This window comes from Aulonocara sp. 'chitande type north' Nkhata Bay, linkage group LG9 (assembly GCF_057382095.1).
Source record: "Aulonocara sp. 'chitande type north' Nkhata Bay isolate Kocher_YH1m ecotype deep benthic linkage group LG9, A_spYH_male_GT1.1, whole genome shotgun sequence".
NCBI lineage: Eukaryota > Metazoa > Chordata > Actinopteri > Cichliformes > Cichlidae > Aulonocara > Aulonocara sp. 'chitande type north' Nkhata Bay.
Genome location: NC_141352.1, coordinates 8,911,324 through 8,924,418, shown reverse-complemented (window position 1 = coordinate 8,924,418; position 13,095 = coordinate 8,911,324). Strand labels below are relative to the sequence as shown.

General features: G+C 41.5%; 1 protein-coding gene across 1 annotated transcript; it reads left to right on the top strand.

Moving 5' to 3' along the window:
• Window positions 1-446: 446 nt before the first annotated feature.
• Window positions 447-12,755, top strand: nrn1a (neuritin 1a). The gene is made up of 3 exons (XM_086305608.1): window positions 447-727; window positions 6,406-6,553; window positions 9,154-12,755. The coding sequence occupies exons 1-3, from the start codon at window positions 673-675 to the stop codon at window positions 9,380-9,382; spliced, it is 432 nt and encodes a 143-aa protein (XP_086161734.1). The 5' UTR covers window positions 447-672; the 3' UTR covers window positions 9,383-12,755.
• The last annotated feature ends 340 nt before the right edge of the window (window positions 12,756-13,095 follow it).

Below are 13,095 nucleotides of genomic sequence, written 5' to 3'. Positions count from 1 at the left end.
TTATATTTTTATTTTTTAATATTATGATTTTTAAATGCAGCATTTTTGTGCTATAAACTGGACCTATTTCGATATTTAAATGTTTTAATGTGTTTATGTGAATTAATGCTGAAGCTTAAAGTCTGCTCAGGTTTAAACCCAGTGCGCATGACAGTGCAAGGCCTTTGGGAAGCTGTACAATTTATTTTTATTTTTATTCTGAAATATTAAAAATGGTTTATTTAGCTCTTGTTCATCTCGGTGGATAAAGAGCCCGTGAATAATTTTCGCTTTATTGGGAGGAAAAAGGCCTTTCAGACGTTTCAAAGGCATAAAAAAAATCTTGTCACAGAATCATAAAAGAAGGATAAATAATATTAATGAGGGAGGAGAGGAGGAGGAGAGGAGGAGGGGCTTTCTCTCTCTCTTTTCTTTTTTCTCTCCGGACGCGTAAAAACGAGCAGGAAGCGCCGCGCGCACAGAGGACGGAGAGCCGCGCGGAGGGAGCAGCTTCACACTAAAAGAGCAGAAGAAGAAGAAGAGAAAAGAGGAGGAGAAGAAGCGGGGGAGCAGGCGGAGGACTCTGCTGGATGTAGCTGTTTGCGGCTGTTTTGCGGGGAATGTGCGGCTCCTCCGCAGCTGCTCTCCAACTTTGCGAGTCTCTGCTCTCATGCCGAGAGGCGGACGCAGAGGATGGGAGTTACCTGGTCCTCCAGATGCCTCGCGCTCTTCCTGGCTCTGCACATAGGTGAGCGCAGAAAGTCACGCTTTGCGGGTTTTTCTCTGTAATTGCACCAAATTCCAGGATGAAAGCTGCGCTTTTAGACGTGTTTGCAGATGATGAGGAGCTTGTTTCACGTTTGTTATCATGAAAGAATTTTTCTTCTTCTTTTGTGACCTTTAAAGTGTCTCTGTCGCCGCTTTTCAGTCACTTCTCATTTTTATTTCATCGAAATAAAAGAAAAACGCGAGTTTCGGGTGAAATGTTCTGCTCCTTTGAGTTGTTCTGAGTCTGCGCAGAGCCGAGGCCGTCCGTGGGGCAGATGGAGTGTTTTTTCTGAATCGTGTCGGTGCTGCTGTCCGGACTTTTCTTGTCCCGATGAAGCCGCGCAGACATGTGAGCGGCGGTGGGCTCCACTTCACATTCGGCGCGTGCGCGTGCGCGTGCATGTGTGCGCTAACAAGGGGAATGCCCCCCTCCCTCCGCCTCCTCCCCCTCCCCTCCTCGGTGTCCCACGCTGGACGCGTTTTTATTTGATTTGAATCATTTTTAATTCAAAATGTGAGAAAAATAAAAACACGTTTTGTTTTATTTCGCTCTGATTTTTACGGCCCTTCGTGATTTTTAGTTTCGAGTGTTTGAAGCTTCACAAAAGAGAAAAAGGCCTGAAAAAAAAAATCACAGAAATGTCGGAGCGGATCCGCAGTGCGCGTGAAACCCGGAGGATGGAGACGGCACGAGCCCGCGTTTAACCCCTGCAGCTGCAAAAAATGAAATGAAATAAAAATAAATTAAATTGAATAAAATATAATATAATACAATAAAATGAGCCGATACATTTCTTGTGGGCAGCCGGGCTCGTGCACGCAGGAACAGCACGTTTGATTTCAGCTTTCACGTAAAAATAAATCAGGTGTTTCCGCGGGATCCGTCTAATAACTGGAAGGAAGGAAATTAAAAATTTCCACGAGCAGAGACGCGGAGATGATTTCTGTTTTTCTGCTGTTGCATAACGACGCTGTGGAGGATGGCTCAGTGTGTGTGTGTGTGTGTGTGTGTGTGTGCAGAGGGATGCTGAATTATTCAGGACGCAGAGTCCTCGGTGCTGATGTTAGTCAGAGCTCCGAGCAGGAGGTGAAGGAAGATGAGGAATCAAGAGAAAATACACGCGCGCGCTTTCACGTCCTTCACGCACAGCGGTGACCATCAGAACCGAGCGAGGCCAAAATGCGTGGAATGATTCCACGCAGGTGATTTTTCCCTGCAGGGAAACGTCTCCTCCTCCTTCTTCTTTCACTCACAGAGAATCTGATCTTCGTCCCGTTTTCATGTTTCCGCCGTGAATCTTTCGGCGTCTCCGAAATGCTGCAGTCTGATTGGTCCGAGGTTTGGCGCGCCGCTGCAGCACAAGCCTCAAAATCAGTTGAACAATAAATTTATGACATGCACATCGAAAACACGGCTCATGTTCACGTGTTTGGCTGTTTGTGAAACTCACACGTGGGCATCAAATTCAGAGTAAAGATCAGAATCGAAACTGTGGAGATTTTGTGGATTTTTAGGGTTAAAATTTCCGTTTTTGGCGCATTTTTACGCACGAAAATGGCCTCGTGTGTAAAGGAGGTGGGTGTGTCCGCCGCGTGAAGCTACAGCACGCTGCTTTTGGCATGACACACTGCAGGCAACAGTGTGTGTGTGTGTGTGCGTGTGTGTGTGTGTGTGTGTGTGGTGAATGAGTGCACGCGTGCTTGATGGGAGGCGTGAACGAAAAAGAGGGAAATTAATTAATGTGCACGACAGCGGGTTCCATCAAACAGGAGTAATAAAAAATAGCAGATAATTATAATAAAATAAAATAATAAAAAAATAAATATCATGTGTGTGCGTGGGGGGGGGGGGGGTGCATTCTTTTTTTAATGGATCAGAAATAAAAGCATCTTTGGAGATGAGAAAACAGAAATTTCACGCGACAAAAACGAGTCGAAGCGACTGAAATGTGTAAGAAAGAGAAAGAAAACGGGGAAAATATAAAGAATAAAACAAACGCGCGCAGCGGGTTTTTTAAGGCGCAAACCAGAAATAAAAACGCAACTTTTGCGCAAGAAAAATGCTGCAAAAAGCCCCAAATTTACCCCCAAACTGTCGCAAAGCTCCGTTTGGATTTCTTTGATTCTTTATTAAAAATAAATTCCCGATAAAAACGTTAAAAAACTCAAATTTGAGCTTTTGTGAAGCCGAGACTGGGGAGGGCGCGTTTTTCTTTTTTATACACTTAGTTGTTGCAGCCATATCATGCAGCCTATTAGAGATGATGTAATGCTCCAACATACAGCGGGAGAGAGACAATGGAGAGTGAGGGGGAGGAGGGGAGGAGGTGCGCTTTCATTCATTTATTTATTCAGATTAAATTTCGGGAGCAACAGGAAGCAGAAACGTGAAACCCGCAGTGACAAAAATCACGTTAAGTTCAAAATGTTTCCAGAAAGTCGCTGAAGATTAAACATGAGGCAGAATTTAAAAACGCGATTTAGATTTTACTCAAATCAAAGATTCAAAAAAGAAAAAACAGGAATTCGATCTAAAAAATGCAGAAAAACCAGAATCAGGGTCATCAAAGAAATGCTGTCACGTGCTGCATCCTGACAGGAAGTGGGACAGAATGGGGTTCTTTTAACGGTGCCTCACGCGCATCCTCACGCGCTCGTGTTTCGTCCTCAAACTCTTTAAAGCCAAACACGGATCTTATTGAATCTGCGACCTCCAATAAAGAAAATTCAGCTTTAAAAAAAAGATCTTTTTGTTTCATTGTTGAAAAATAAAAAACATTTTTTCCTTCATCTGACAAACAGCTGCTCGGCTGCTTTTTCTACTGGATCACGTGGTCTGTGGTGCCTCTGCTGGTCATAAGTAATGATTTAATGCTGTTCACTCATTAAACACAGCTGTATAATATTACATTTTTATAAGAAAATGTGTCCGAGGAGGATAAATAAATAACATTTCGTATTATTTTAAATGAAAACATTATTTTATGGAGATTTCTGTGACAATAATTTTATTTAATTTAAACAAATAAAAAGAAATGAAGAGATATTATGGGGACACATGGGAATATTAAATAAATAAACATGTTATAATATTAAAAAGATAAAAACCTTAAAATAAATCCTCCTAAAGCTGATTACAAAAAGTCAAAAATTCAAAAAGATTCTGAAATAAATCCCAGATAAAAAAAAAAGAAATCAATAAAAATTCCAGATGAACAGAGACGAGATGAATCACACTGGATACAAATAGTTTGCTGAATTAATCTGTTGGATTAAAAAAAGATCATCTTAATATTTTGGGGTTATTTTAAAACTAAACACAAAATGTTGTTTAATGAATGAATAAAACAAATTAATACATTTTTATTCTGAAAACATTTAAAACCTTTTAAATAAAAATGATTTTTAAATATTTCAGGTCAAACCGTCAGTACGTTACAATAACAGTAATTTAAATAAGGCTCATCATTAATGCTAATCTGTGTCAGTGTCATCAGAGTATATTTATACATCGATTAGAATAAAAGACATAATAAAATCACAGGTTCACTATCAGCTGATGTGCGGCGTTCAAACCCAACTCGTTAAACGTAGCTCTGTGCAGATTTAATGAATCAGAAATACGAAGACGCAGAAACATGGAAACAATCACGAGTTTCATTTTTCAGAGGCAGGTGTGGTTTCTGTCCTAGCACGCCTTCACTGCGACACACGTCACTGGATTTATTGTTTCAGACTAGTGCAACGAAAACGTTTGATCTTATGATCTTATCACTCGAGCTAGCAGCCACTCTCTAATTATGAAGTAATCAGCTGGAGACAACTGAAGGCCGACAGAGACTGAAATGAGCACAAAGACAAAGTTTGATCGATGGTTGAGCAGAGATCTGAGGTCAGGCTGTAGTTAGTGTAGCTTAGCATGAAGCCTGGAGGATCAGCGAGCCTGGCTTTGACCAAACTCCAGAAATGCATCTTCCAGTTCGCACCTCCAAATCTTCTCTCTGGTTGCACAAAGTAAAATTTAGTCGAGTGAAATGTGCTCGCTGTCTGGCTTTTATTCAGATTACAGAAAGTTCACAAAAGGAGGACGTGCAGTTTGTGTTTGTGACCACAAGGAGGCGTCAGGAACACAAATGTTGTTATTTAAACAGAAACCATTTAAAGGCCAAAAACCTTTAAATGAAGATCTTTGTTAAATTGTTCTTTTATTTTGAAAAACCGCCTGTTTAACCACATGTTTATCCACCTGATTGTAAATATAAAACAAATGAAAGGATTTTAATTATGCAATAACATAAATACAGACTGCTGGTACATTTTCTCCGTGTTGGTAACAGGAAACAAGCTTTTATCTCCAGGTTTTGGTCATCTGCCTCTGAAAGCTGCATTATTGAAGCACTATTATGCTAACAGGAAGGGAACAGAGGGCTTTTAAAGGCTTTTACTCTGAAAATAATGATAGAAAACTGCTGGGAGAGAGCGCAGAGTGAACCAGGCCACTAAAAAGTTCTTTCCTGTTGTTGATCCTCCATAAAGAGGATCCTGTAGTGACCCTAGCTCATCGTGGACATGTGTGGAAACAGGTAGATCCTACGTGGGTGATCAGTCTCCCCCTCGTCCTCTAACAGCCGCGTCTCGTCCTACACGTCACGCCGTGTTAGCCCACGGTTTGATGGAGCGGAACCGGACAGCAGCACCCAAACCAATCAATCAGCCCGATCCCCTGCTTAACGAACCACACGCACGCAGTCACGGAGGTCGTGTAAAGGGGTGTGTGTGTGACTGCATGGGTGTAGGAGGCGTGTCACATTTGGCAGCTTCATAGAGGCGTTTCCCTGTCATGTATGTTAGTTTGCTCTGATGTGTTTCTAATGAGCAGAAGGAATAAAACCAACACAAACTGGAGCTGCGTGATCGTAGCACTGAACTAAGACTCCAGCTCCACATTATAACAGCTTTAAGTCTGTTAGCGCTCCCTGATACACCTGTGAGAACATTTGTAGATTCCACTTCTGTAAAATAATATTAGAAATTTTGCTCTTTTATTCTCAGATTTCACTCTCAGCTGATCTGATCACTCGTGCACTGTGCGGCCATGTTTTCATCTGTTTGTCTTCTATGATCTCCTCTTTGAAAACACGCTGCTCTTTGACAAACATGCTTAAGACCAACGAGTTCGTCTGAAAGGATGTTCGGCTCGCTCCGTTTGCTGATGACTCCGTGTTTTATACGTGATTTGATTTCTGCTCAGTCGGCTGCAGAACGAAGCTGGGAGGGAGACTGTTAACATCTGGACTCGTTCCTTTGATAAAAGAACAGTTTCTATGTGAATGTTTTTAGTTTCTGGTACACAGAGTTGACCCAGTGTATTTAAGACTACATATAGACTGAACAGAAAAGTCTTTCAGGTATTTTTGTCCACCATCATGAGCAGGCGAAGTCTCAAACTAACCGTGAACCAAATTAAATCAGTACAAATGTGGAGTTTCACTGTGAAAGCTGAAAAAAGGTTTAAACTGGGACAAAAAAGATATTTAAGGTTTAGAACAAGATGCAACAGATCTAAAACCTTTGTGCTGTAAGCTCCCACAGTTTGCTTTGATGTAAACGTCTCCATTGTTTCTCACCACTCTTCGTCCTCCTCTTCCTCCCCTGCAGTCTCCGTGTTGCAGACGGTGCTGGTCAGTGCTGGTCAATGTGACTCGGTGTTCAAGGGTTTCTCAGACTGCCTCATTCAGCTGGGAGACAACATGGCCAACTATCCCCAGGACCTGGACGACAGGCAGAACCTGCACCAGATCTGCACGTACGTTTACCACAAACACACACAAACACACACAAACACAACATCGCATCAGCGGGGGCGGGGCTTATAGCATTGATGCAATTTATTTAAAAAAGTAAAAAATTCTAAGCAGTTTTACAACGGTTGAAGGTATTTGTTTTTTCCCTCTGGATCTTTGTTCCAATAAACGAGTTTGTTTAATTAAATATGTTCAAATATGTCATTTAAAGTCCAATAATGCGCAATCACATAGCAACAATAATTATAGTGCTAAGCTAGGCTACTAAAGGACATCAATCCACGTCTAACAAACCTCTCTGGTCCAAATTATTTCACCCCGTTAATCAATAAAGTGAAAAATATTAAGCTGATGTAAAAGTCAAATCAGTGTGTATAAACAGCAATGAGTCCATAAGAGGTCACAATGAGACGAGAGGTCGTTTCATAGTCTGCGATCAGACTCGCAGAGAAAACACTGCATTCACATAACACAGGAAATGCTGTTAGAGCGATCCTCGCTGCAGTTATTGATTTTATAGTTTCCGTCCTTTTCAAAACTACATGTGACAGTAATGAGTCAGAGGACAGAGATCTGCTCTCGTGTGCCGACAAACTGGAGCTTAGCTGCAGTGGTTTGGTTTTACGGGGCCGTGTGAACTGGTCTGTCTCTAATGCCGAGCCCCATCTGTGACGCCGTGAAGAGTCTGCCACTCTGATCTCACAGAAACCAGTAAGAGTGATTTAACCGCTAACCCTGAGGGGGAAACGGGTGTAGTCAGTGGGGGAGTGCGCATATGTGCAGCCCAGATGACACCCACCATCTTCCCTTTAATCCATCCCACCACCCAAACCGGGTGGGCACCAGATGGCACGCTGCAGCAAGGAGCCCCCACCCCTCCCCGCACACACATGACTTTTTAATTCAGTGACAGCTCCATCACAGCGGTGTTGAGGCGTGGCAGGAGGTGCGCGTTAATACGCCTCCTCACACACACACACACACACACACACACACACACACACACACACACACACAGGCGTTAATTGCTCAGAGATGTAGCATCGACACGGCTCAGTTCAAGAGGTCAACATCAATAATAGCAGATTGGAAGATTGGATTAGATATGCTGTGTGTGTGTGTGTGTGTGTGTGTGTGTGTGTGTGTGTGTGTGTGTGTGTGTGTGTGTGTGTGTGCTGAAGCATGTGTCGCCACATTAACTTGGAGGGGGATGGAAAAAAACTGATGGGACAGATGAGAGAGAAGGACAAAGAAATAAAGAAGAAAACAAGCAGAGAGGAAGAGGAGGAGAAATCAGGCCAAGTGAGCACAGGAGGGAAAAGCATGAGTATTAATATTTTATCAAACCAAGAGAGTGAAGAGGGGAAGACGAGCAGAGGGGGGGCTGTAGTAAAGGAAGGAGACAGCTGACGAGTCATTACCTGCGACGCCCTCCACACATTTTATTCTGTGAAGCTTTAATGCATGACTGTAGTCTCCAAGTGTTAGACTGTAAAAGTTCTACACTCATAACATGAAATAAAGGCCTGTAGATTCCCACAGTGGGGCCTTCAGCTGGATCACAACATGTGTGATCATAAATTCTTATCATTTAAAAACAGCTTCTAAACTTACATGATAAGGTTTCAGGATGAGATGCAAGTCTTTATAATCTTAAAAAGATTTCTTTGGACTGGATCCAGAAACAGATACATACAATAAAAAGGACTTTTTCAGCTTTTGATGCTGAACGTGTCTCAATGTTTACTGCATCATTATCAGTATTACTCAGTATCGTTGCTACAGGTGGACGAGGAGGCGCCCAGTCTAACAGCATCACGTGTAGTGGAGCTTTCCTATAGAACATCGTCTATAAACACGCATGTTTTCTATACAAACATTCATTTGCAAAGTGCCACATGAATTCAAATCGGATAAAAGTGGAACACGTGTGTTTTTACAGCAGGAGCAGAAAACCTACAAACTCAAGCAGGACTTTAACACTTTAAGTAAACATGTAGTTCCTGAATTTGAATTTAGTTTGCAGGAGGCATGACCAGCTGACTCTGTGAGGACGCGGTGTGCAGGCAGTTTCCACCCATGTCGCTGTGGCCACGCCTCTTTCAAACAGATAATTATGGATTCGTGGAGAATAAAAATATGCGGCTGCAGATTTGGGAACATTAAAAACAAAAAATAAATTGCGACCAGTTGGAAGAAACAAAGCTTTAGTTGTATGTGGAGTAAAAACATTAGAATCAGTAAAGCAGCTTCTATTGTAGGCGTGCTCCTGTGTGGAAGCCGCTAAAGGCAGCCAGTGTTTTGCCTTCAATATTGAAGTGTTTTGCTGGGTAATGATGGAGACGGCGGCGCTGTAATGGGCGCAGGCTGCAGCTCTCGAGCTCCAGCTTTGTTTTACTGGAATATAAAAACTAGATGAAGTTCACCGGCTGGATCTTCATAAGCTTTTTCCTCTCTGTGAGTTCAGTGCTGCCAGATTCTGGGATGGTTTCCACTCTTGGCTCTGCTCCTCAGTGTAGCTGATGCAGTCAGTTTAAAAACCAGCCTCCCACTGCAGTCAAAAGCTTGTGGCGTTAATGCTTGCTGTGTTTTCTCCTGCCAGTTACTGGGATAACTTCCACTCCTGTGCCACGACGGCGCTGGCGGACTGCCAGGAGGGAGCGACGGACCTCTGGGATAAACTGAAAAAGGAGTCCCGAAACCTGAATTTCCGCGGGAGTTTGTTTGAACTCTGTGGCGGCGGCAACGGAGCCCCCAGATCTGCCAACGCCAGGGGCCTCGCCTTGGTCCTAACCACACTGCCCACCATACTGACTTGGCTGGCGTTTTAACAGAAATGAGGAAAAACATGGAAGCACAAAGCGAAAAGAAGTAAAAAAAGAAAAAAAAGGAAAAATCCAACTGAAAAAAGAAAATAGGACAAGAGTGATAGCTGCTCTTCCAAAATACTTCAAAGTTTGAACTCATCACAAGAAAATACTCCCCGAATGGATTTTTACTGCTAGGTCACCGTACGGCGGCCCAGGTCGCCTTCCTGGGACATCTGCAGGCCGCCGTCCTCCCGGAGCGTTCATCCAATCACACGCAGACGCGACCCAGAGGCCGATAACATGAAATATTCAACACGCCTTTGAAACGATGACAATGATGAAAATCTGATGGATTCCCGTCCGCTTACAACCGTGGAATTACACAGTATTAAAGTCAACCATGAATTATTGATGTTTAGTAGGCTCGGCCTAGACAGCGCTGTGTGACTGCAGGGCGCTGACACTGTATCAGGCTATATATTAGAGTCCCCATGTAGCCCATGGTACATATTCATGTGTAACGCGAGGCCACAAAATCAATAAGACGAGCCAAGGCCTCGAGCCGATTCAGACCTGACGCCTCATTTTCACCACGGACAGATTCTCCTTTTTCTTTTTTTATTACGCCAAGTAGACTCTGTGGTATATTTGATGGACTGAATGCTTCGTGTAATATTTGTACTCGTATTGGCTGTTTGTTGTTTTCAGGCCACGGTCACACCAGCGCTAAATGCAGTCGTAATAACTGGCAGCAAAGACAGCTTACCAAAATTACACATTTTACAGGCAGAAAAACTGCAATGACACTACTGACCTTTGACCCCTACAGCATGGCTCTCAATCAACAGTATTCTTACATTCATAGTGTTGTATTTGGTTGTGGAGCTGGCCGGGTTGCTGCCATGCCACGTTTCTGGTGTGACCGTAGGCTTGTTTTTCTTGACCAAACTCTGAGGTGCAGAGATGTGGTGGAGTATCAAGCCTGCTTGCCCTTAAAGAACAGTTTATACTGTTGTTAACGTGCATGATATCAGTTCAGAGACTCTCAAAACATTTCAGGAAATGGGCACAAAAACATTAAATGTTTTATAAGACGTTGTCAGGTTCAAGTTAGTTTTTGCTTCTGTTGGAAGGACACTTGTATTATCTCGATGTTTCATTTCTGTATTATTAGAATTGTTCATTTTGTTACTGCTTTTTGGTGGTAATATAAACTCAACACTTCCTGTAAGAGTTTCAAATCAAAAGACCTTAAGAAACAATCACAACAAAGAACAACAAAAAGTGAAAATGGCACAGTTACATTTAAGCAACAGCTGATGACAGGTGACTATATATTGTGAATAATAAGGACATACAGCTGACTTTTAACCAAGCATTGCATTATAAATATTATGGACAGCATTAATTTTAAACTCTTTTATTTACAAGTGCATAAAGCACTCAAAAAGCTTAAATTCAAAGTAATAAGCCCTCCTGGGCACCAGCACATAGTGCCAGGTAGTTACTATGCAACATACTAGATGTTTTAATTTTAGCTTTTTAAAAAAGAAATAAAAGATTAATTGCCATTATTTAAGCATTTGTTTATTTATATGGTGGAATTTATTGTGCAACCACTTAAAATCTGTCCATGGTCAGAAAACAATAGTCAAGAAGCAAGCTAATGTTAGCCAGCTAGCTGTAACTTGGCACCTATGTTTAAAGTTTTCGTAACGTAAACGTATAAAATAATGAACACATGATAAGCTAACAAACTTTGTAATCCAGATCAACCCTACGAGTTTTGATGTGACCGCTAGAGTACTTTACTATGTTGGTTAGCTAACAAGCCAGCTTTAGCTAACATTAGCAAGCGGTAAGCTAGCTTGAAGGGACTATTTGGATTCCCACAACTAAAGAAATTTCCTAAACTGAATCTAACTCACTGTTTTGGCCCCACTAGATTAAACGGGCTTTATTCTCGCTAATGTTTGCTAACTTGTTTGTAATCATGTAAAGGTACTTTACCGCAGTTAACAGTTAGAAGAATGACATGATTTAGGATATGCCCAGTTAAACTAAGTAATTATATTATAACAGCAGAAATGTACGTCATATGTAAGAGACATGCATAGCTTATGTCTTACATTTGTTTTCCCAGGTTGTATTTGGAGACAGACTTTATTTATTTATATCAACTGTGCTTCCTGCGATGATCAGAGAGCTACCGTTTAATTAAAAACTCCAAAATTCTGTTTGAGAATATAAGCTAGCTGTAACCATATTGTGTCCACACCTCCAAATCTAGCATGACTCAGTGAAGCAGGCTATGCCCAAAGTCGATCAACGTGTAATAACTTAGCAGTATGGCAGTAGTTCAGCTAAGACATGACATTTAAAGAGATTAGAGTAGCTAGCAGGTTGGAGGCTAAAGCAGATAGTATTTGTGTTAGCAAGTAAATTGGATTGCCATGGGTTAGTGACTAAAACATATTACATCAGGTTAGCTAACAGTTTGTATTTGCAGCTAAACCAAACACTGTTTAGCTTTAGCTTCTCCTTCATGAATTACCCTTCAGGTAGAACATTTCCTCACAGAGATGATGATGAATGTCTTAAATCACTGTAGCCAAAACCTTTCTGGTTTATAGCTCGAGAAAGTTGTTACGACGTGCTCATTTCCTGAAATCCCACGAGACCAAGGACTCCGACTGATGGAAACTTGTTTTGGATGTGAAAGTAGCAACACATTGAAATTAACTTTAGTTCCTGTTGGTGGGTGACATCCGCCATCTTTCATATCAGCACAACCACGTGTTAGAAATGAATGACTTTGAGAGCTAAATGGTTACTGCGAGGAGAAGCTGAGAGCAATACGAAGACGCGACTTCATGGCCAGTGTAGCTGAAAAAAAAAAAGAAATCACGAAAAAATGATGATTAAAAAAATCAAACCGTGGCTGAAGAGTGATATGACTGTTGCCATTAAGCACATCCCCCCTTTTCATACCAGTGATCCATACTAGATGACCTTAGCGGTGATATATTTTAGGTCTGTATGTTAGATTAAAAGCAGAGTCCCAACAGTATAGTAGCATCATGAACTACATAAATACAGTAAATGAATTTGAGGAGGGAGTTTATTTCTTTGCCGAGGCACCGACAATGTTTCCACTGCCTTCTGATGAAAAGATGTGTACTTCTGTTTGTTTGTTTGTTGGTTTGTCTCTTTGTTTGTTTATGGGGATGTTGCAAAAAGAGTTTAAAAAAAATCTTACGAAAATCATCTAAGAAGAGAAAATGTATATGAAAAAGGATTTTAAGAAAATAAAAACTCTATTATAGATAATCTATCCCAGACTTTACAGATTATAGGCCTACTGAGATATTAAAAGATGAATAAATAAATAAAAGATTGCTAAAATGATGAAGAGTATTAAATAAAACGACAACTGTTTGAAAATGATTGTGTGCTGTGGTTTTAATCTGGTTTGCTGAGTTTGAGATGATGGAGCTGGGTTTGGAGTCTTTTCATTATTAATGAAGGAGAGTCCCTGAGCTGCCACATGTCTCAGCTCTCAGTTTATATTGACTGAGACAAAGAGGTTCAGGAGGAAGAGGAAGGGGGGAGGAGGAAGAAGGTTGACTGTGTATCCTGCTGAAGACATCATTTGGATAATTCATGCTGCCAAAACCCTCAAACCGACCTGGATTTGATTTTATATGGACCGTTAAGTCTTTAAAATATCTGAT